Here is a 24,543-nt window from a genome sequence, read left to right on the forward strand (position 1 = left end):
AAACATTTTTTTTCTATTTGTTTATGGGCTGTTGATTTTCAGTAACATTGTAACTTGTAACTATTTTGGCTGCAGTTAAACAGCCACCTGTTGTTGACCGGTGCCAACTGATTCTAGTATGACAGGAAGCAAAGACGCTGCATGTTCCATAAACTGAAACACTTCTGCACCCTCTGTGCCATCTCCACTACGCAAGTAAAGGAATGCTTCTTAAAGGAAAATTCATAAATCCAACTACAATTGTGCAAATTCACTGTCACTGACATGTGAAACAATCTGTCGTGTTGCATCATATTACACCAATAAAGCATATAGTTGGCAGTACCTTGGAGAGTACGGGCAGATAGAGCTGTCTGCGTGGTGGCACGTCAAAGTGCTGGTTTCCAGAGAGCAACGGGGACGTTGATGTAGAGAAGGGACTCTCTCTGTAGAGCTCAGCCGCCAAGTGGTTCCAATACTCGAGACAGATTTTGAAGATCTCAGTCTCTTCTACCTCTGACACCAGAAGCATGTAGTGGAGGGCCTGAAGTAACACAATAGGAATTAATTACACTTTAAATGGAGTTGTAAACAAGATCATTTTATACTGTATTGATGTATTGTTTATTGAACAATGTAACTTTCCTACATTTTGTCCTGTGTGGCCTGTGTATACAAGCTGTTACGCCATTAAGATGGAACAAAAACTGTGCTTCTGTGACAGCATTACCTCCATTAATGTCTCTCTGAGGTTGAGCCGCTTCTCAATGAGCTGCCCATGCTCCTTAAGGAAAGTACACAGGAACAGACTGAGGTTCTGGATGAAGTTCTGCTCGTCGTCTTTCCCATTGGCGTAGGCCAGTCGAATGTTGGTGTTCAAAGGCAGCATCTAAACACAAAGGTTTCATGTTAATATTCTACTGAACGACTGAGACGGGGGTAAATGTAAGAGACATTTTCTCTCAACCTAATATTTAACCCACCTGTTTGAGCTGACACATGGTCAGTGTGAAAAGGGTAACGAACTGCTCCTCATACTGGCTGACGCTCACACCGGCGATCTCCGTCAGGCACTTTAGCGTCACATTGCGGAACATGGGCACGTTCAAGAACTGAAGACAATTCAGATATCCAAATGCAGTCGGTTAATTGTGACTCGGTCAGCACCTCCAGTGTTATATGACGATTCTGTGTGTCCATACCTTATACACCAATGTGCTGATCAGTTTGGTTTCAAAAATGTATCCAAGAGGAATCCAGTTGAGAAAGCGTAGGAGGGTCTCCAGGGTGGCGTGGACCAGGGGAGCATTCTGGGAATTTTCCTAAAGTGCAATCAACGACACAGCAAACTGCTGAAGAACAAAGCCTGGTGTGTAACGGATGATAAAACATGGCACAACAAAGTGAAAAAGTAAGATGAAGATGTGTATACCATAACAAACTGACAGAGCTGGAATATCTGGGAGAATTCATTGCACATGCTGAAAGAAACAAAACACATATTAACGAACATATGCATCGAACAGGCTGATAATGACATGATCCTGAAAAAAGGAAACGCTATATGCTTCATGTAAAACATATGCTCAGTAACAATGTCAATAATCTATGACTTGTTTCTTTTGATCAAATCATTTAAAAGCTCATTATCTAACAATCAATCATTGACTATATTACATTTTCTTTGTGGAACAGCTCCTCTAATCTTTTTCCCTGAAGGGGAGTGTTTGATTTCATAAATGAGCAACATGATTTATTTTAGAGGCTATCCCTATTTTAAAGAACTGAAGAGAGTCTTGACAAATCTAAAGTTACTGTGTAAGCTGCTGCAACACTAGAAGCAGAAGCAACACTGCATACAACCTGTAGTCAAATTCAGTGGTTTAAAGAACGTGAGCTTGTTTAGGTGAACTGGAATCTGCACTAAACAGCTTCAAACAGTAAGAAAGGCTTACTTCTGCTATATAGAAAATAGTTGTGAACATTATATTGCTTTCTCCACATTGACAAGGTTTCAATCCCAATGAACAAGTCTGTGATCAACTGAATAAGGAAAGGTCACAATAAATTAAGAGGTAACCTGCACACAGTAGAGTAATGCAATGAAAACATCAACTGTTAATTGTGCTCGACAGGCAACATTTATCATTAGGAATTAAATATTCACCTTCTACATCCTACCCTGAACTATTTCTTCTACTGTATACCTGTCAAAACATTTCACTGCTAGTGTATCTGCAGGCATGTGCACACCAGAATGCAGAGCTGCCTTTAATTAAGACAACACTGAAATTACAAATCAACTGCATGATACGCCTAACATTGCTCATTGGCTTGCCAAACGCAGTTTTGTGGTAATAAAAGTGTCAACAGCATCCAGCGCACTGTAAGTTAGTTTGTCTACAAGTGTGTCGGATACAGATCACAACATTACTTTATTGGATTCACTCCCTCATGCAGGATTTTCAAATGCCAGCACGATCACATCATGTTCTATGATGCTGTGAAAGTCCTAGACTTATGTGGACCTGGCAAAATGTTGTCAGAGGAATGTTACATAAATGCTTTAAAATTTCTGGAATTGATTTAATATTTTGACATCAATCTTTTGGTTGACTTTGTAAGGGTAGGTTAATGATGGAAACTTTTTGTGGTATACTATGGGTCTCTCAGCAATGCTATCAAAACTAATCCTGCTTCCAAAGGTTTATGAAGACGCAGCATGCTGACCTGTCTTTTAGATGCTTGGCCTTGACCTGAGTCATCTGGCCACTGGAGAAGTCAAAGACCTCCTCGCTGAGCAGCTTCAGAATGACCATGTTGTTCTGACAAAGGCTCTCGCTGGTACGACTTGCCCCCACAATGTCGCTGATGAAAGTGGGCCAGTGCTTAGGCCACTCCTGCTTCAGGATCTGCAGGAACAGCAGCACATGCATGTTGGTATTACATGATTCAAAAGCGACATCATTCACTACGAAACCAAACGTGATCTGAAAATGAAAAATTGAGGGGATGAAACTGTGACTTGTGCTAAAAATAACAACCTCAAGTCAAACATGTATCCCTGCTCTGTAGAAGAATTTTCCACGAAGAGACAAAAGTGTGATTTTGACGGTTAAATATTTAAAAATGCAGGCACATTTACAAACACAACATACATGTACATTAACATTTTAAATACAGCCTCCTGAGGATGGACATAGAATCTGGAACTCTTCGGTCCCTCAAGGCCAAAACAATGATAGCTCAGCTGACGCAAGCAGTGACTCATTCTCGCTGGCATTAATGCAAAGTCACTCACGTAGCCAGTGAGCCTATCTCTCTCACTACCCAACGCAAATATACATCAGACACACAGACAAAGATGTGGTGTCAAATGGTTTTACATTCAGGAGCACCAATAAGTCGCTGAGGTTTCAACTGTTTGGTCTCAAGTCATTTCTGATTCTTCTGCAGATGAGGTGTTTAAAGAATTCATTACTGGAGTGATGATACAGTTATTAATGTCATTATTTGCTACATCATGTGTTTTGCACTTACACAGAAAATAAATAACCTCTTTGCTTGTTATCAAATAATAAGTATTGCAGTTTTTCGTTACAAACATGTACATTGTGCCCTCTGCAACGCCTTTCCTCCAGATGATTGTCTTTACAGTGATGACACCACAGTGACATTTTCTAAACAACATTTGCCTTAGCTGAGACGTTCAAGGAGAAACAAAAATTTTAATCAGGAATCCTGTTGTTGTTACTGACACTGACAGTTTTTGAGTCAGGCAGACTAATTAAGAGTGACATCTTCAGGTTAAAAAGCATCACTACAAAAGATGAAGGGAGCACTGAGGCAGAAGTATAAAGCCCGCACTTATAATGTAGATGTATATATATGAACTACTTCATATACAGATGTCAAAAATACTGAACATTTTCTGAATGCGCTGAAAATGTATTGGACCATTGATCACTGCATTGCTCTGTACATACGCCCTCGCAGTAGTGACAGAAACACTGTTAATCCATAATCCACACCTACCTTTATGCTCCTTCCTTAAACCCACAAGTAAGGTTGTGAGACTCTAACCAAGCACCTTGCTTTTGGTAGCAACAGACCAAAATGTAGTATTTTTCTGAATACACTTTGCAACACAGTCTCCAGTAAAAGTGCAGATATTGTTCTGTGTATTATGAACTTGTATGGCGTACTCTGTATCAGTAAGCCTCTTAGCACTCGTCAGTGGCTTTCAAATGTTCTAGGCAAAGATGAGAGTAGCTGGCTAGAACCGAGTTTCCTGCTGCGGTACACTCTCTTGCTGTCAGGCTGGATATATTCATTGAAACTGTTTGCTGCCACTTTCTTTGTACCTCTCCACAATTCAACTCACATGCAACACTGAGGGGTTAGGCAAACATTCCAGTTTTAAACAGAGCACAATGAAATGTTCCTCACAGCTGGTGTAACCACAGTGATGGTGAGGCTTCATCAGGACAAGACTGATCAATTTAAAAGGAAAAATCCTTGCAGACTGCCTTGTCATCCTTAACAACAAGCAATTCCTGTTTCAACAAAATAACCGTTGTGTAATGAAGGTAGGCAGCCTAGGTTTAAGGTAAATAAGACAAAGTCTGTGGTTAAAACGTACAGACCACACTCAAATATCTCAGATGTCAAAGTTAGCAATAATTAAATACATTTACCACATCACACTTACAGTAAGCACACATAAGCTGAAGTACTGCGTAGATGCCACATTTTTCACATTATGTAGTAAATGAGTTCTAACAGAGCAAAAAGACAAGGTTAACAAAGCTGTGCAGGTCTGAGATAGAAGGAAAAACAACCTCATCCACTCTGCCGTAACTCCAAAGAAAACCTGAGTCATAAAAGCAGCTGACATATGCTTCTAAAATGGTTTGGATTCTTTGATTTATCATTAGTAGTGAACGTACCTGAACAAGGATCATGTTCAGCTTCCCAATGTACACTTTTTCTTTCTAAAAAACAAAAACAAAACAAAACAAGGAATACATTACTGCTGGTTCCACCGTCTCAGTTTCAGAAGCCTTCTGTCTTTTCATCATATCATCAAAAATTTAATCTTGAACACTGTAAAAACAGAATTTCAATATAACAAAAATAACAGAATTCTGGGTTTAGAGATACAGTCAAGAAAGAGACCTTTGAAGTTTCATGTTTTGTAAGAATAGTGTGTCCCCACATTACCAATTGTAAAAAAAAAAAAAAAAAAAGAAGAAGAAAAAGAAAAAGTAAAGTTGCAGGTGTTCGTCAAAAACGTATTATGACTGTTCAAGCATAACTTGTACACCATGAATCAAAATTATCCTAAAATTACAGCCTCCAGTAAAGTAAGTGGTGAAGTCAGACATAAATAGTACTTTCTCTCACAGCAAGTTCTGGTGTTTTCAAGCTGAATTAAATTATTCTTTCCCAGTGCTCTTTTGGTTTGTAAGACTACGAAGAAAGTCGTCGTGATTGAAGATCAAGATGAAACTAGTCAGCTTGTCTCAATAACCTACATAACCTTGCAAAAGTCGGTCTGGTTAAGTTTAATTTGTCAGGTCTTGCAGAGTTACATACTTGAGAATGATGCAAACACCAGAAATCTGTCTGGGAAGTTGCTTTCTCAGCAGGAAGTTAAATACTAACAGGCAAGTGGTAGGTGATCAGATAGAGATCGGCTTCACACAGGTGGCAGCAGAACTCTGTCTTTTTGTTAATGACCATCACATGATCAAAATGAAACTTTCATTTTCTTTCAGTTTTGTTTCCCTTGCCAGTGTCATGACTATCTTTTTTTTTTAGCCATTGTATTAGTTTTCATAAACAGTAATGTTGCTGCTAATATTAGGCACTGACAAGAAAACAGAGCCTCAGTTAAAACTTCAGTGAGGTGTTGCAACACGACATATACATAACCAACATAGTCTGTTCCTTCCTGTTGATTTTATCAATTAACCATTTGAGTTTAGTACACAGTAGTGTAATTTTGCCTTTTCCGTCTAAACAACAGAAGAAGCTGGCATCCGTGTTTGTTAAATACAGTCTTAATATTTCAAGCCTCTAATTGTTTGAGTGGCAAAAATGGCGGAAAACAGTCAAGAAGCTGCTGCAGTCATCATCTTTGATCTGCTTGACGCACTATGATTAGAAGCTTTACTCATGGCTGCCCTGATACATACTAGGAGAAATGACTGTTTACCTGCTGCTAAGATGTAACACAAAAAAAGAAGACTCATAACTACTAGATCCACAGTGGTTTGTGAATATGGCTGGCAGAGTGAGCACTGCCCTAATTACGCTAAATAAAACTTCATACCACACCAGTGCAGTTAAATGTTGTCTTGACATGACAAAGATACATGGTTGTGTGGCCAAACACACATTTTTAAAACGTTAATACTGTTCTACGTTCACAATAGAGTTTAAAAAACTAAACAACCATCTAATCAGTCACAGTCATAAGCGGCTCATCTAGTATGTCAACTTTCATTGTGTTTTCTACAAGTCATACACTGATGCACCTAAACAATAACCCCAAAAATGTAATTCATGCTTGATTTAAAAGTTTACTAACCTCTACATTTGATGCATCTGATGAAGTCTTGATAATGAGTCCAACAACATACTTTTTTATACCTGGCAAATACACAAAGATATCAGAAGAAGACTGTTAGCTTGCACCAAATAAACATGTACATCAACATATCCTGACATGACGAGCTGCCTGGAGCACATTACTCAGTAACCCTAACAGTCTGCTGACTCAAAACAATTCAATCTGCCAATCTGATCCCACATTTGTACGGTTAAAAAACCAAAAACATGTGGTTGTCCTCCGTTTACATTCTGTTGCAAAACATGGATGTGGGTTGCAACTGCCACTGAACTTCTACAGGGCAAAAAAGTTTTGGTCAGTTCAGTGGAAGTTACACTTTCCTGGGAGTTTTCACAGTCAAGATTGTCAATGTGAGCAGAGCATCTTTAAAATCTGTGTTTTCAGCTCCCTCGCATTTGTTTCTGGACTGTAGCTGTACTCAGTTCTGAAAATGATGTGTTGGGATGTAGTGAGAGGAGCCGAAAACAAGGCAGTACTCTGACACAAGGGGGAAAAGACATACTTGCCGGTCGCCCTGCACTGGGTTTGCCACTTGAACAAAATTCAGGCATCTACGGTCAGAAGCAGGTAAGTCTTAGGTCAATGGAAAAATGAATTTTGAGCAAAATTATTGAAGAATGGAGGGAGGTAGAATCAACTGATTTGCACATGATTATTAATTTATTTCATTTTAATTTCTTTTTTTTTTAAGACAAAATTTTTAGGACAGTTTTCCACTGTTTTGAAATATTTAGGATGATCTCGATCAAAACAGCTTCAACCTCTAGGGTGGTAACAAACAAATGCTGAGGAGTAGAATGGGCAATTATTCAACAATTAAAGTTTGAACACTGAAGTCTTAAATTTTTGTTGCATAAATGACAAAAAAAAACCTGTCCTGATTAATGCAACACTAAGTACTGTTTGACACCCATCACCTTATCTATTCAAACAAAGCAGAATTTACCTTGTCAACAAAGACGCACAACATTTATGATTATTAAGGAACATCTGAATTTTTTCCAAAGCCCCAGTGTTTAAAATCACAAGTTTTCTGACTTGGCCGCTTTTACCGAGAGTTAGAAAAAAAAAAAGATATTGTGGCAGGGATTATCGTCTTCCAATCAGCCTTTTCTTGTTCCCCCATGGGGACAATAAGAGGAATGCACTCAAAGCACTCAGAATGTCTAATTTTTCTACAAACAAAACCTATTCCATTTAAATAATTTGAAAAATAAGGCTACAGAAAAAGTGCTCACATGAGAGCCTTAAGCCTTTAAAGTAACGCAAGAAAGCATAGTAATAACTTTATGGGTCTTTTACTTCTTCAAAAGATGCGCCTCACAAAGCTTTCAAAATCAGTGCTGGGGTGTTTTGGATGTTTCTTCTCTTAAACAACTGCTAAGTGCAGAGTCCAACCTTTCTGCAACAGCCAGTACCAGCCAGTCGAGCAGAAAACAACCCAGCATGCTCAGAGGGGGAATACTTCTCAACATGGCAACGGCACGTCACAACATTTAAAAACGCACTAACACTGACACAATTGTGAATTTTACCGCAAAATAAAGTTGTACCTTCACACTGATTCCTGGGAAGAATCTTCCATCTTGTTTTGATAACCGTTTCCAGAATCTGAAGAGCATAGTACTGTAACATGCAAGGAGGGACAAGCGTTAGGATGAAGCCAATATGACTGAATTCAACAACCAGCATTCTGTAACTTTAATACAAACCAAAAACAGTATGAAGTGGACCAGCCTGTAGTAACTTGCATTTCTAAATTGGATTGGACTGAACCATCTTTCATGCAGATTTTGTAGTATGCAGAACATTAACTTGTAGTCTGTTTTTTAAAAAATCTCTACAAGCAGCATTAAGCTGGAACACTGCAGAAGTCCTGCTGTTTCTCCCAGCATCACACCAGACAGCAGAAAAATACGCCAACCCACTAGCCAGCTTTGGCACTGATTGCTCAGAATGTGAGTCAAATGGTCTAGAAGACGGAACAAGGTTTATGCTAAATGTTCTTTTACCGAGGCTACAAGAACTATGGAGGGTTGGGCATCGAGAACTAGTTTCAGTCTTTGAACTCATCACAGTAAAGAAGCACTGTAGACCTGTTGTGACTCTCGGTCAGATTTTGCTTTAATACTCCTGAAATTACATTTTGAACCTGAGGTGTTTCTGTTTTCCTCACAGGCAGACTGTGTGTCATACAAGTATAGTACTTAAAGTAAGAGAGACTAGAGCTCAAAAGTATAGTTTTAGTTTTGTTCACAACTCAAAGATATTTAGTATATTTTCATTGAGAAGGAAAGAATTCAGAACGTCTTCACATTTAAGAAGCTAGAATCCCACAATTTACTTATTTTCTTAAATACTTAGTCACACTGGTTATATCAATAGGCAAAATAGTTAGCAAATATTTTGTAGTTGCCAACTAATGACTAAAAATCCCAACATCCAGGGTAAAGCTGAACTGAGCCTTCCTCAACTTTAGCTGTAATGTGACATCCTCGGGTCAATGTACAATTAAATATGTGCAAACAGACTTTTCAATCTGATAAGTTCTCAAACTTACAGATCTATTCCTCAAACTGGAAATTCTGGACCGCATTTCATGTGTCATATCTTAAACAACAAGCCACATTCAACACAAGCATGCATTTTTTTTAATGTAGATCTTTTAGGTATGAATGTCTACTAAGGATGCAGCAATTTGAGTTGTAGCCGTAATGACCTAGAATCAACTAATGCCACCATCTTCTCATAAAAGAGGTGGATTTTTTAAAATTTCATACCTATAAAGGAGTCAATTGATTATTAGCCTGGCTACTTTATTTAATACTCTAATTTTTTCCAGTAGGTGTTTTTTTTCCTTTTCTCCCTCGTTTCCAAAAAATAAATTCATTTGAAAATGCAGTACTTTAGTTCTGACGCAGACGTCTCTTTCCATTTGTAGTCACTAGTCTGTGGTTTTGAGCACTATCTGACTGATTGCACATCACGAGTATTAACTTAACACTAAAGGATAAATGCTGAAAGTTGTCTATTAAATAAACATCAGAAAGCTAAGCTTTATGTTGAAGTTTCTGCTACTCTAAATTTAGACAGTTTTTCATTTTTATAGCAAACGTATACTGGTGCGAAACATTAGTTATCGATCTCCTTAATTACTATAAATCAGTATGGGCACAAAAAAAAAACATACTTGTTAGCCACTAGTATTAATCTTGTTTTGTCTTCTAAAAGAAAACATACAAAATAGCTTGTTGTTTATAACAAGTTTGTGTTAGTAGCTTTGGTCCTGCTAAACATAAAAGGTAGTTTTTGAATTTCAAATGTGTTTTTTAGAAATCAAATACTATTCCAAGAAACCAGCACGTGATAAGAAGAATAAAATAATAATAATAATAATAATAAAATGTTGTCGATACCCAACCCTAACCAATAGGAGTCAGTTTTCTTAAAACAAAAAAATAAAAAGTTATGGCTCATTTCTAAGGTAAAACCAAATTGGAACCCTTTATCTGGTGTGTCATAAGGAACAGCAAGACCAGCCACAGGTTAAGTTCTGTATTAATTCATGATTGCATGAAGAAAAAAAACAAAACAAAAACATTTTATTTACAAGTTAGCCTTTTGTCTAGCATTACTTCAACTGACTGTTTCAACTGTAGGGATCATCAATTCAAGAGAACAATGATTCCAAAACATAAAAAACAAATAAATAAAAAACAATGGATGACATGTAGTATAGGATGTTATTAAAGCAGGATTAAAAATGTGCTACAGACAATGGATGCTGGAAGATTAAAGGTGAAATCTCCTTACAGGCACACTGACTGTACAGCACCCACAGGTGTCACCTGGAGAGCTGAAACACATTTCTGGTGGGTTTTATTTCACCTTTAACTGCCACACGGCACAAACCACCACGGGAGGTAAGAAGAGGAAATTATCAGCAGGACACTGCCAAATGCTTTGTAATGTTTTAGCTGGCAGAAGCACATATTTAAAAGAGGTCTTGACTAAAGAATTAAGGGGAACAGAGGGGAGAAGAGGAAAAAGATGCACTGTAAAGGAGAGAAGGGTGGGGCGGGAACAGCGCCATGATCCCTACAGGTGAAATTAAGTCATTAAAATTGCCCGTCTATAATGGATCCTACTGACTGCAGCCTGCACCCTCCCTCTGTCCAATGAAACAGATGCAATAGAAACGGATGAACAGAATTCAGTCAAAGTGAAATTTAAAAAGGGTAGACCTTGTGGAGGCCTGCCGTCAAAGCCTAGCTGTGTCATGATGCACAGGATGACACACCCCTTTTCTTCCTATTACAAGCCATAAACATAATGGAACATTGTGATTAATATCAAATAGTCACAGCTTGAATTCATTACATTTCCAAACAGTATAATTACTGTAGTAACTAAGAAAAAGCCAGATGTTCAAAGTGCTTTTAAATTATGCACTTTAAAAACTAATTCATGAAGATGAATGCAGAATTCAAGAGGTGTTTACCTTTTGTTTCCTCTTTTCCTCTAATGCCCCTATTTATTTGGCAAATTACAAATTTAAAACTAGAAAAAGAACTGTTGATACATCAACTCAGACATTAGTAATGAATGTCAGTGTTAAAAGCAATCTTACAGGCAAGCAAAAAAAGAAAAAGGCAAATGTCAAGATTACTTTGAGGAAGTTGTGGATGTATCGCACTTCAATTAAATCGTATTCTTGCACATGTTCATTTTCCACAATGAGTACAGGATTAGGCTTGATAACTTTAAATATGACAGTTTTGTTCATGCTATCGTTAATCAATCTGAACACTCTGAAAGTGACTTTACCATTCACAGTCAGCTTGCTTTACCAGCTGCGTCCGTGCACAGCAGGGACACAATACACACCTATGATCACATACTGCAAAGGCACCAGACACTAATCTGTGGTCTTCCAACACAAGCTGAAAGGATCCTGGGACGCTAACAATTTATCAATAATCCCAAGACATAAATTTTGTAAATGAAGAATATAAAACAGAAAATATTGGATGCTGTTTACAACTGTATATGTTAATAGTACCAAGGTGTGTGCAGAATAGTTGGTGACCACAGCAGGAGTGTTCTTAAAAGACAGGAAACTAGAAGGGATTAGGTTGCTGACCTTGATGACATCCTGAAAGTATTAGTCCACACTAACTAAACACCCATCAACTATACACACCTACAGCTTTTTATCTGAGCAGTTCTTGAGTTTGCCCCTTATTTTTTTTTACCACTACTTCTTGTAAAACCTACATTCCAAATCATAAATAACAGTGTGTTGCTGTAACAGCCTGCACATCTAATTCACCATGCAATATAGACATGTACCGAAACAGTACAAGGACTGGGGCAGCCCATTGGAATCCTCAACTTAATTATTTTTTTTTTAGCTTCAGGCTGTTTTACTAACACAAAACATAATAGACTTGCCAGGCATTTTTAGTCCCATCTAAATGAAGTGCAGTAAGGCATTTGAGCTACACAGAAGCATGCTTAAACTTTGGAGTTTTGTGTTGCCATTTGGAGACAACCATGATCAATTTCACTAATAATGTTGGTATGATTAAGAAAGAAAACAGCAGGAGCTCATTTTCATCTGAACAACAGGTCAGACCTTGAAATGGACTACTTGGTATTTAGATTATACTACAACCGTGACATGAAGGGTAGGGTCTATTGCTTGTGTTCAGATTCAACCAAATTCACCGTAACAGAAGGACAGAGGTCCTGTACAGCTCCACAGTTAGGGCATGAGACAAATCCTGTCAGTGCTGAGAATTCAACCATGTGCACCCACATGTACTAGCACTGCATAAAATGACTTTATAAACAAAGATACACCACACAGCTTCTCTTACAAGTATTTAAGCATGGTATAAGCAAACCACTGTGATGTAGGATAAAATGTTTTTATTTTGTTTTATGATTGTCAAAAAGACTTCTTCCTCAAAGCACAAGTAAGTGTCTCTCCAACAGTGTTTTTTGAATTTTAGCTTGCTTACTTTGGTGTTCATGTTCTGGGAGAACTCGAGGATGGTGTCCACTCTTGTCCAGGCATCTGGGTGCTCTTTTAAGTGTGTCAGCACTTCCTGTGCCATTCTTTGCTGTAATGCAAATATTGATAACACTTTAGACTTAACACTGCGATTCCAAAAAAAGTCTTGCAAACATATTTGAGAAAATACAAAAATAAATCAAGACTTGTGTGTCCTGTAGCAACTATGTGAAAATGTGAATGTTTACAGATAAACATGCTGAAAGAAGAAATCAAAATACATCTTGTTTAGGTCTGGTGTGGGTTAAAGAGAACTTGCGACATACAAAGACATAACATACCTGTGGTCCCACCCCATGATATAGACAGTTCACCACATTATCCAGCAGGTTGATATCCAGTTTCTGGTTGAAGTCCAGCAGCTGCTGTGCTGCATGGTCTGCTAACATTGTCATAATTGCTGGCATAGAGCTCTGCAACAAGGACAGCAGAGGGAGGGGTCATGAGTGCAAAGAACACATTCAACCAGCAAAGTCATGTGAACTGTGTGTTTAGAAACAATTCCAAACAGCTGACCATGTAACAAACATCCCCCAGACCCACCAGTGAGCTGTCATTTTAAGAAGTTAAGCTCATGGTGTCACATGCCTGTCACTGTTCAAAAAGCATACAAAGGGAAGGAAAGCTCTGTCAGTTCTCCTGCTGGGCTGAGTTCAGAACACTGCAAATTGCCTGAAAATGTTGGACACAGTTCACTGAGTTTACACTTGCAAGAAGGGGCACAAGCAAAAAAGACAAATTAACTTATTAGTTTACTTAGTTGCAGATAACGCTGTAAAAATGTATCCAAACTTGAGTTAGCCTAAACATTATTGGGGGTGTGAAAGCTTTTAGCAGACTGGCACTACGTTATCTTTCCAAAAACAGGCCAGTATCGATTAGTACACGGTTGAATAAACCATTCATAAAAGCAGAGTCAATGATATTTTCAGGTCAGTTTAAACAAATAGCAATTGCAAGCAATTGACTCCAACACGGAAACAAGCAGGCAATAAGCAGTCTGTCCACATTGTCTTCTCTGATCTAATAGTCAAGCTCTTCTTTCTACGTCCATATTAAGATGTTTAAACGAGCCACGTGCCGGATATACCAGGCAACGTCACGTTGTTTACATCTGTAAGTGACGGAGCACACTTCTCCAAACACTGACCAACGCCACCGACAGGCACCCAGTCTGAGAACAGTCAATAATGAATGCAGCTTACAACTGTGTTGACAGCTACTAGCATTACCTGTAACGTGACTAATGCAAACAGCACGCGCGCGCCACTAGCGCACACCATGCTAACATTAACATTAGCTAGCTATGGGGCTACATTTGCAGCTAGTTGTTAGCAGCGTGTGGTACAAACATCTCACATGTGGTCCTTCACTGCTCACTACAACCACTCCCACCAAGGATACCAGGCACAGCGTACGCTCATACATTCATGTTATTCTGTATCATCCCAACTGTTTGGGGAAGTAACGTTTCGTGTTGTGGCTGCACTCCAGAAAGACTGAAAACGGTGTGTCCCAGGAATAACATTTTAGACACTTTACGGTGCGCAGAGGAAAACTTAACACAACGGCCACAGCAAAGTACCTAGCAACATGAACTTGACATCCGCTCACATCACGCACACGAGTGATGCTGCTATGGTGGGAGAGGCACATATTTAATCATACGGCGTTTGGTTACTTATTCACCTGCAAAGTCATATATAACAGCTCAGGATGAAGTCATGATCACGTATACATTTAGTCAGGTAAAGTTACAGCAAACTGTCTGACAGCCAGCGTTAGCTAATCCTTACAAAGTGGTAAATGCTAGCTAGCGGACAGTCGAAGCCTATTTGGTCATCCCAGTGATGCTATTACATTCTGAATTAGCGTATCTTTCCATGAACACTATGACAAGCTACGTAAAATACAAGATAACACAACTTAACCACACACAATGCATTTTTATTCTCTGTACAGGTAAAGCCAAGAAACGTTAATCACAGCATGGCAGGTTTGTACTTCACCCCAGTTACCTACCTAAAGTCCAAGGCTCTGACTGAAAAGAGTGGCGTGTGCCAAAGCAGCTATAATATATAGTGAGTACTTCAGTACCACTGTTGATCAAAAAAGATTTCCTATTTCTGCAGCGTTGACTATGTCCAGCTCCAGCAGTGAGTGATGTCTGGCTGGTAAGAACCCCTGTTGTGGATTCCAAAACTACTATCACGGCAAACCCTGTAATCTGTCACTCCGATACATTTTACGAAACAAAGTAAAGCTTGATTCACTAATTAATTCGTTACTCTAATAATTTTCCAGCGGGGCGGTATAGAGGTTGTGTGCCTGCGCCTCCTCTCCTCTCTCAAGCAACTAACTCGCAACCGGTTGAAACCGGTTCAGACTGGGAGATTCCATCTCGGTTTAGTTTTCAGCCGATGGCGCCGCGTAAAGTTTGGACTGGGGTTACGCCCACACCACGCAGTGATTGGCTGCGTCTTTGGCGGAGACTTCCTATTTGGGGTTCCATTGGAGGAATGACCTGTCATTTTATTTCAATTCGCTCAAGCGCCCACGCGACTACTCCGCCCGGAGAGAAAAAGAGGGCAGACTCCCATGCAGAATGGATTTCTACATGACTCCGCTTATCAGAATAGCGAATAACTTCCCGACTACTGTTTAAAGCCTCTCCTCAGGGTTTAGTTATTTATTACCTTCATTCATGTTAATGGCAGGTAGCATTTCAGCACGCGCGTGCAGTACGAGGCGCAAAACTAATGCCATTTAATGATTTGATCCGCTTCTACTCTCCGTGGCGGCTCTGCTACTTTCAAACGTTATATTTCCCGAGAGGACAGAGATTGTCACACGCACGTACACTGTAGGGTTGAACGATGTGATAAACCGCAAGTACCATTCATTTGCCTGTTGCTTGTAAGCTGGTAATTTTCCACCAGCCACGAGTGGGAGTGGTTACATGATCATGAACGCACGGGGTTAGAAAAACGACCTGGAGGAGAATTTGTTTCCCGAATGGACAACAGTGCCAACGTGAACGGTGGACTTTATACATATATAATGACAGTAGCTGCAGAGCCAAGAAATGTAGCACCGCAGTGTGCATTTAGCTAATTGAGCGCCATAGACTCTGCACCGCTGTCAACTGAGGATGCAAACATGACAGCGTTTTTTTCTCGTCTGTGGTCACGTGGTGCAGCGCGCTACTTGATGGAAAAATACTGGATTTGGTGTGTAGTGGTGGAGACAGTACACAACCGAGTAAAGTCATTCAGAGAGGATTTTTCGAAGGGCGTCTGAATATTTACCCAGCAACACTGTCTACCACTCATTTCTTTATGTCTCTGCGACCCGTTGAGATATGCACAGGTCATTTTTTAATATTACAAGCAGTCTGCAGTTGAAAATGCTGCTTTTGCAAAGTCATCTCATATCTATTTTTGAAGTACATACTGGATTTCGATTCACAAGCAAATGTGTCATCTGTTGGTTAAAATGTGAAATTTGTAAACAAAACCTACTATTTCCTGTAGTTTGTCTGTTTTAAAATTGCACATTGCATGTGTTTATATACCCACAATGCATTTCATAATGCAATGCATGACTAATTATGAGAATCATACTTAGCTGCAGTGCATAATAATATCAGAGGCTAAAATTTAAATGCTTTTATTTAATATTTTCCATGTCAGCTGTAGGTTGTGTTATTTCACCTGTTAAGTCTATGCGCTGTTGGTGTGTCAGTGTCCTTGGATCAGCCTCACACCCCAGACAGTTGGCCTATATCCGAGCCTTTGTTATTAACAAACAAGATTTCAAAGCCTATTATCTATGTGTGGATTCATGAACGCCATTTGCTTCTCACTCCATGCTGTCACATTCCTAGAATCCTCTACACTCAAGAAGAAAGAAAACAACCATTTCTAGGCACAAACAAGTTGGTCCACTTTTCAGGAATACAGGAATTTTAAGAAAGCTGCGTCCGAAGTTCAACTTCAGTCACATCATATGTGCAATAAAATATGTATATCTACATCTGTAATCACTTCCAGTTGTGTGACACTTCAGTGCTTTAACTGTTGTGGTTTATTATTTACATGTACTGCGTACTTACAGTTGTTCAGGCTTGTGATTTTGACTGTGATATTAGCTATGCAAACAAATAAGCATGCAGCGCAGGCTGTCACGTCCCATGATATTTTTATCTAAGCGACTGCGTAAAGAATACACACTCATTTAGTCTTAAGTGCACAAACAACATTATGTGAGTGCAAGTCAACAATCCTGCATTTTCTTGAGGCAAAAAACAATACGCGCAAAAACATAAGCTATATTTTTAGAGGAAGGTTCACTAGTGTCTATTACTCAAAGTAGGCCACACTTTACAAAGTTTGCGTCACTGTGGTATAATTAAAAATAGACATAGTACTATGAAGGTCCATGTCATTTCATTCAGAGAATCAATTTGTTCACAAAAAATTGCCTTCAGGCCCTCGCTGTCCATCAGACCATCTCTTAGTGCAGTGCTGGAATTTATTGTCAAACATGTGTGAAGTTTGGAGGTAAGCAACCTCCGTCAGGCACAGGCTGGTTAAATCTTGTTCTGTCTGGTTGGGGCATGGTAGTCCATTTACATATATTATCATTGCACCACACTAGGGGGCTGACCTCCATGTGGCAATCAACTAAAAAAAACTTGAAATTTGTTGGTGCTGGCTTACACTGCTGTTGTCCCACTGCCTGAATGGTCAGCCCTGGCATGTAAGCCTGTGACTGGAAAAGGAGAAATGAACACTGGTGCACAATTTCAGAGGTATCATTACACAATAATGCCTGTGTGGTAGGGAAAATCACCATGATGGTTAAAATGTGTGTTCTCAGGATTGTTTAAAGTAATGCAAGGGCTTCATTTGGTTGTGGTTGATGATAACTGGTGCAAGAAATAATCTCTGACATCAGGTGAGGACACTTGCTGTCTCTTGATTAGCTTGCTGCTCCACTCCATACTGAAGTCTTACTGACTTAATATAAACAAATAACAGCGCCATCTTCTGCAACTAAGTGTTTTAACCTGCTGCATATAGTGTGTGATCCTGGAGCCCCCTCTACTGGGATATAACAGGCACGTTTTATAGCAAACCACAAGATATAAAGATCGTTTATCAAAGGAATTTGGCAGATTTTTTTAACACAAAAAATTAAATCTGAAATTTAAGCTAATCTCACTGTATTTAACTCAAATATTGATCATTATTTTTCTTTGGTATGCTGTTATCAGAGTGTAGATTGTCTTCTTTGTAATGTTTTGGTGTACTCAGAAGGATAAAGATGCTAACTGGAACCCAAAAAGGTCATAGAGGAACAATGTCGTGCTCCTCAAAGAACCTATTTTCTGAAAGCTCTCCATCACAGATACCTCAAAGAACCATCAATGGCTATTTTAGAAAACAAAAATGTCTCTCCAAAGACCTTTGGCAAAAACAGGCTCTTCATGGATCCATATGTTGATGCATTTCTATTAGAACACATTTCATATTTGGGTTCTGGACTGTTGGTTAGACAGAACAACATGTTTCAAGAGGCCAGCCTAGGAAATTATGTTGGCTTCTTTTTTCTTTTCTTTTCTTTTTCCCTGTTTCTGATGTTTTATAGACCACAAATGATCTGCAGATGATGTTTTATAGACCACAAATGATCTGCAGATTAGCAGTTTTGTATTATTACCTGCCACCAAATAAGTCCAATACAAATGAAGAAGCTTTAGTACTTTAAAGAATAGTATGTACTATACAAGAACCAACCTCTATATAAAGTTTTTTTAATGCTCTTTCACTGGTATACAGAAGAAGGAAACTAAATGGTGTGTGGTAGAGAAAAAGTTGCCATTTTACCAGAAGTCTGTTGTCTTTGATGTATTGAACTCATCCATCATACTATCTCTGCTTGAACTCCAAGACAGTCAGTTAGTTGGTTTAAATTTTTAGCATTTAAATTCTCACTCCTCCAAAGACAGGACTAAGTTTCTTTCACTTTCCCAATTTTTTAAAAATGTACTTCATTCTGCTTGACTCTTTCAAGACTTAACATAGTTGAGAAATGGTTCTAAGACCCAGGTCACCTTTATATGATGAAATAAAGGTTTTCCATATACCATGTCCTGATGCTAATTTTCCGAGATCCTCTTTGTTAAATGTTTTATCAGTGTGATGTCTCAACAGTTAAAGTCTAAAACTATCTTGGCTGACTAAACCACTTTGTTCCCTCCACCCTTGAAGCTTTAAGGTGAAAATTTCTTAGAAAAGTCCAGATAATTGCTCAGACATAACTCCTGTCTTTTTGTTAAAAAAAAAAATGCATCCAAGCTGTTGGGTGTAAAACCTGGATTGTAGGCCACCCAGCAGATGAACAAATTCCAAAGAGCTTCAACATTTTAAAGGAGATCTTCAGTGTGTGGTCTGTATAGATTGGGGTTGTCAAATCACTAACTCCAGCAACAGTTTGAGGGTCTAAAATCATATTTTCCCCAAGAGTTTCATGCTTGTTGTGACCTCCTGGAAAAGGTGGAGTTTTTGGAGCTTCATTCATACTTTACAGATTTTCACATCACCTGTTGATAGTTGTCAGTAATTCTGGTCTATTATTTAATCTGATAATCTGACAGTTCTAGTTCTCGCTTTTTCCAGTTTGAGGTTCAAGCTTTGATCAAACAGAGTAGGTGCTAATGCAGAGACTGCTGTCAGTTCAAAATGCTTGTTCTGTACAGCATTTTTTTTTTCCACCAGTGATTGAAAGTCCATCCACTTAAGCAGTGTATTTTACTGCAGGTATTCTACTCTATTTTTAGTGTTATAACTGTAATTTACTTTACTTTTTATTTACTGTACAGTAGAATATAAGGCTTACTGTTTAATACTGTCCTTCTGATAATGTTCTGTATTTATATTGTGTTGACACAGTAATGAACATTAATCGTTACTATAGCTGCCTGTAAATTACAACATCCATCCATCCATTCTCTATACACCGCTTTATCCTCACTAGGGTCGCGGGGGTACTGGAGCCCAGCTGACTCGGGTGAAGGCAGGGGACACCCTGGACAGGTTAAATTACAACATGGTATTTTAAAATTACCATTGTTATTCATATACCATTAATAACAATGTGTCTTTAATCTTTCTGATCCAGATTTGAGGTGGTCCTGTGTCACATTCTACAATACAGATTCCAGTGAAACACCTAAAACTGTTAGGGGGAAAAAGAATAGGCAAGTTACATTTTTATGGACAATGAACATTATTCAAAAGCAGCAATGTTTAGCAAATTGTACATTTTAGATACAGAGAAAACATAAATCACATTTTACAAAATATTTTTTTAAATGAGGAAAAAATAACAAAAATCTCCTGTCTTCAGTCATCACCATAAAATTAGTAATAGTATTCTTAGCTACCCAAATCAAGTTGCTGGTGTAAACAGTGCTTCATGAGTTGTGAACTGTTTTTACAGTAGCCTGCTGTTAATGGTCATTCTTGTTTTTGGCTTGAATAAAGGTATCACTATGCACAATTTTTAACTGTATTTTGGAAAAACAGTACAGTACTGTTAGGATTTGGCTGTTTTTTATTACAATGAAAAAAACACCACTTATATTATGTATAAATATATCATTGGTAATGATACAGTCATACAACACTGTCAGGGGGAAGTTTACATAGGTGCTAAAACCCTTGACACTGAGAGTGTATTTTATAGCAAACACTTACATATATTTCCTGAGGTAAAATATTAATAGGACTTTTACTAGCAACAGTATTTTTATAGTGTAATATCGTAGGTTTTACTCATAGTTTTTCTGCTCTCCTATTTCCCTTTCTATTAGCCTAGCTCTGTGTCAGATATTTAATCTTCGAGTCCAAACACATTCTTGAATTATCTGTTATAGTCTTTTTCAGCTCTAACCAGCTGCACTTTTCTACAGCAAGACGTTAAAACACAGCTTACAATCATTTTTACCCTTATTTTCTAAATTGCCCAACTTAATGGAAAACAGTGAATCTCACTTAACCATTAGTAGCATCCTTAGTATAGTAATGCAATTTAGAAGACAGTTTTATATATATATATATATATATATATATATATATATATATATATTTTAACAGATAATTTGCAGACATTGAGTCAAACCAATTAAGCCTCTTTCAAATTAATGCACAAAATGAGGCCTTAATGCAACTACATGGTGTTCTAAGAATCTTAATTCCCCTCAAACTCTCAGATTAATTAAATCAGTGATTCACTGATTTAATTAATTAATTTTGGACTCTTATCCTAATTAATTTGTTTAGTAGGCATGAACTGATTGAGGAATCAGGTCAGAGGAAATCGTTTCAATTCACACAAAACATCTGTGCTGGACTCCGTCTCAATTGAGGATAGTGATTTGTAGACAGTCTGAAGATTCTGGCTGAACAGGTCACTTCAACCTAACATTTGGGATTATGAGTGGGCCTTATGATTCAGACACAGTCCTAATATGATAACACTGCAGCCAGTGATTGCAATGCTGCTAGAGGCACTGTGTCTTATCTATGGCCGCTCTGAAGGCGTTTTGATTTGTCAGGTCAAAGCGCATGGACGGTACAACACTAAAGATCAGTTTGCTTTGTTCTGAGGTTTCACCTTGTTTTTTCCATTCTTACTTTCTGTTGAATCTCTTCTGGCAGCAAAGAGAAGAGACTATAGAACCAATACTAACCCCCTTTTATCACCAGTTTTATTAACTCCCTGAATTGTGGTCCACTGACTTCACTAAAGGTCAAGAGCGGCCACACAAACACATATGAACCTCCACAACATGCTGTCTGCATGCCAGAGAGAGGCTTTACTGTGAGGGCACAGCACGTTGGAAGATTCAGGCCTGACGGAGCTGCAAGGGCAGGGTGCAGAAAGGAGGGAATCCAGTGTTGTCCAGGCTTGACACTGCTTTGTCCACATTAGGATCATGGGGGGCTGGAGTCTATTCCAGCTGACTTAGGGTGAATGCAGGGGACACCCTGGACAGGTGACCAGTCTATCACAGGACAACACAGAGAGACAAAGAATCACACTCATATTCACATTTACGGACAATTTAGAATCACCAATTAACCTCAGCATATTTTTGGACTGTGCTAGGAAGCTGCAGTACAGAGAGAACACGTCAACTCCACACAGAAAGATCCCAGGACGCAAACCAGGGATCTTCTAGCTTGGAGGCGACAGTGCTAACCACTGAGCTGTGGGACCTTTAAAATAAATTTAGTATGTATTGGACAAACAAAACACTTGATGACTTTACCGTGACCTTTAAGACATAGTGATGAGCTTTTTCCACGGTTTTCTGACATTTTAACAAGCAAAGAATGCATTCTTGAGAACAACTCTCACCTCCATCTGTTTCTTGAAGTATGTACATTGAGAGGTGGAGATGCTGTCCAAGCAGTCTGTCTGTTGATTGTGCAGCTCAAACTGAACAAGGAAGAACAATATTTAACATCGTAGTACAAATAGCGGGATAGTTTTATGTCATTAAATGGTTTAAAAATCCAACTTAACATTTATTCTATGTGCTGAAAAAACATTTAGCAACTTAATTCTCGGCATGTCTGTGCCAACTTATTTACCTACTGTGTCCAACGTGACACTTTAAGTGCTGAGTGACTCTGAAAGACTCACTAATGCACTAAAACAGCTGCTGGTTTAGCAACGTTACAGCTAATAATCCATTATTGTCTAACTACCAAATATAAGATGGCTCTTACTTTTTCTGACCTGATTTCCAGAAAAAGCTATCATGTCACATTGGCCCAGTACAGTGTTCTTTCACTCCAGATTAATTAAAAAAATATCCATGAAGGTTTTTGTGTTGTTTTTGCTTTGTGCCTAAATCTTCTAAAGGTTGGAGATTCTTCTATATGAGAATCAAGTTTTTCCGAAAACAATTCTATTTTCTAAATATTCTATTTTCCTTGTAGTCAACAAAGCCTCACACCAACAGTGTTAATACATCTGTGATCACCTCCTACGCTGCAGCCCTCAGCTCAAAGCTCATTGGTTCCTGCTAAAAACAGATATCTTTAAATCAACTAAAAAGAAGGATAAGGATAAAGATAAACTTTATTGATCCCACAGTGGGGAAAGTTCACCGTTACAGCACCTCCAGAGAAAAAGTATAAAAGTACAAAGTCAGTGCAAAAAATAAAAACAAATAGAAAAAAAGAAAGACACAGTGCAAAGATTGCAGATTACATTATATACGGATGATTTTTTTGTTTTATGTACCATGTAGAAGACTACATACAGGAGGATGAGGTATCAGTTATTGCACTGATGAGGTATTAGTGATTGCACATAAGTAGGTGGATGTGTGTGTAAATTAGGGAGAGGAAAAAAGTGCAGCAGTAAACAGCATGCAGTGAAGTTTATATTGAGGCATTATATAGTCTGACAGATGCTGGAATAAATGACCTGTGGAAGCGTTCCTTCTAACACCTAGGGAGTGCCAGCCTGTTGCTGAAGGCGCTTCTTAAGGAGTTCACAGTCTGATGCAGAGGGTGGGAGGAGTTTTCCATGATGGATGATAGTTTGGCCAGAGCCCTCCTCTCTCCCACCACCTCAGTGGAGTCCAGGGGGCAGACACAAAAGCTCAGTAATTCCTTAAACAGTGGCTTACTGGGATTTATTTTTTTATTAAACAGAAGGTAGCAGAGCTTCCTGAACAGCTACTTTGTCTGAAATGCAACGAATACATCTGTTTACAGTGTTTACAAGACAGGTGGGAACTGCACCACTAATATTAGAATTACCGTATAGAACTGTAATTATACAGTGTAAACAGATTAAGTGCATGTTGCAGAAAAATGCTGATAGCTAAACCTTAGGGATTAGAACTATCACAGATCATGTTCCAAAACATTTAAATGACAGAAGTATTTAAGCTTGTGTCTGAAATACTGAGTCCTGCTGTGTGTTGCACAAGCATTTTTTTTTACACATAACTAATGAAAACCTGCATTTCTTGCAATGCACAATCTTGTTTTTTAGTCACACAAGTTCAATTTCGCATTCACGGAGGTATGAGTTTCGAGTTTCAGTGTTTCCTGGTTTCTTATGAACGAATGCTGCATTCAGCCATAAGCTGCACTTCTGCACATCAGCCTCTAGATGGAGCTTCTGTTTCTCTAAAGAAATCTTCCCACTCGGTATATATCCTAGCCAAGACACCTGCACATACACTGTTTTGCAACCATATAGACAATTAATTGAGTTTATATGACTTAATTCTTACGTTTCATTGTTCTGTGCATTCACACTTTTCTTACCAGCTCTTCTTTGTCATTTACTCATCAGTTGAAAGTCATGGCTAAAGCAAAAAAGCTTAGTCAGCTTGTTATTAGGATACAGAAACAAATCTAAGAAGATGTGGTAGGAAGCCAACAGTGACCCCTGAACTGATAAGAATGGTGGTGTGAGAGACCAAGAAAAGTCCAAGGTTCACCCCCAAGATCATCCCAGTGGATCTGAGCAGTTCTGGTACCAACATCTCAGTTAGAGACCCCAGCAGACACTGAACAAGGCCGATCTTCACGGACAACTCCACTTCTTCAAGAGAGTCCAAAACCTCACCTGGACAGAGAGGAAAGGTTGTTGTCATAAGGTAAGTGGTGAGATGAGGCAAAAATGAAGTTGTTCCAAGAGCACCATCCTCATGGTAAAGCATAGTCATGGGGATTAAATGGTTTGGGGGTGTTTTTCTGCTTGGCAGCTGTCAAAGTCAACAGCATCATGAGAAAAGAGGAAAATATTA

General features: G+C 38.7%; 1 protein-coding gene across 1 annotated transcript in view; it reads right to left on the bottom strand.

Moving 5' to 3' along the window:
- xpo1b (exportin 1 (CRM1 homolog, yeast) b) overlaps nucleotides 1–15,105 on the bottom strand; it is a 32,353-nt gene extending 17,248 nt beyond the window's left edge. Inside the window, 12 exon segments of the mRNA XM_022193129.2 lie at nucleotides 326–523; nucleotides 710–868; nucleotides 963–1,091; nucleotides 1,182–1,301; nucleotides 1,412–1,460; nucleotides 2,710–2,891; nucleotides 4,929–4,973; nucleotides 6,575–6,636; nucleotides 8,170–8,242; nucleotides 12,643–12,744; nucleotides 12,977–13,108; nucleotides 14,718–15,105. Of these exon segments, the coding sequence (XP_022048821.2) occupies nucleotides 326–523; nucleotides 710–868; nucleotides 963–1,091; nucleotides 1,182–1,301; nucleotides 1,412–1,460; nucleotides 2,710–2,891; nucleotides 4,929–4,973; nucleotides 6,575–6,636; nucleotides 8,170–8,242; nucleotides 12,643–12,744; nucleotides 12,977–13,102 (1,245 nt within the window). The 5' untranslated portion in view covers nucleotides 13,103–13,108; nucleotides 14,718–15,105.
- Nucleotides 15,106–24,543: the final 9,438 nt, after the last annotated feature.

The sequence above is a fragment of the Acanthochromis polyacanthus genome, chromosome 15 (assembly GCF_021347895.1).
Source record: "Acanthochromis polyacanthus isolate Apoly-LR-REF ecotype Palm Island chromosome 15, KAUST_Apoly_ChrSc, whole genome shotgun sequence".
In the NCBI taxonomy this organism is placed as follows: domain Eukaryota; kingdom Metazoa; phylum Chordata; class Actinopteri; family Pomacentridae; genus Acanthochromis; species Acanthochromis polyacanthus.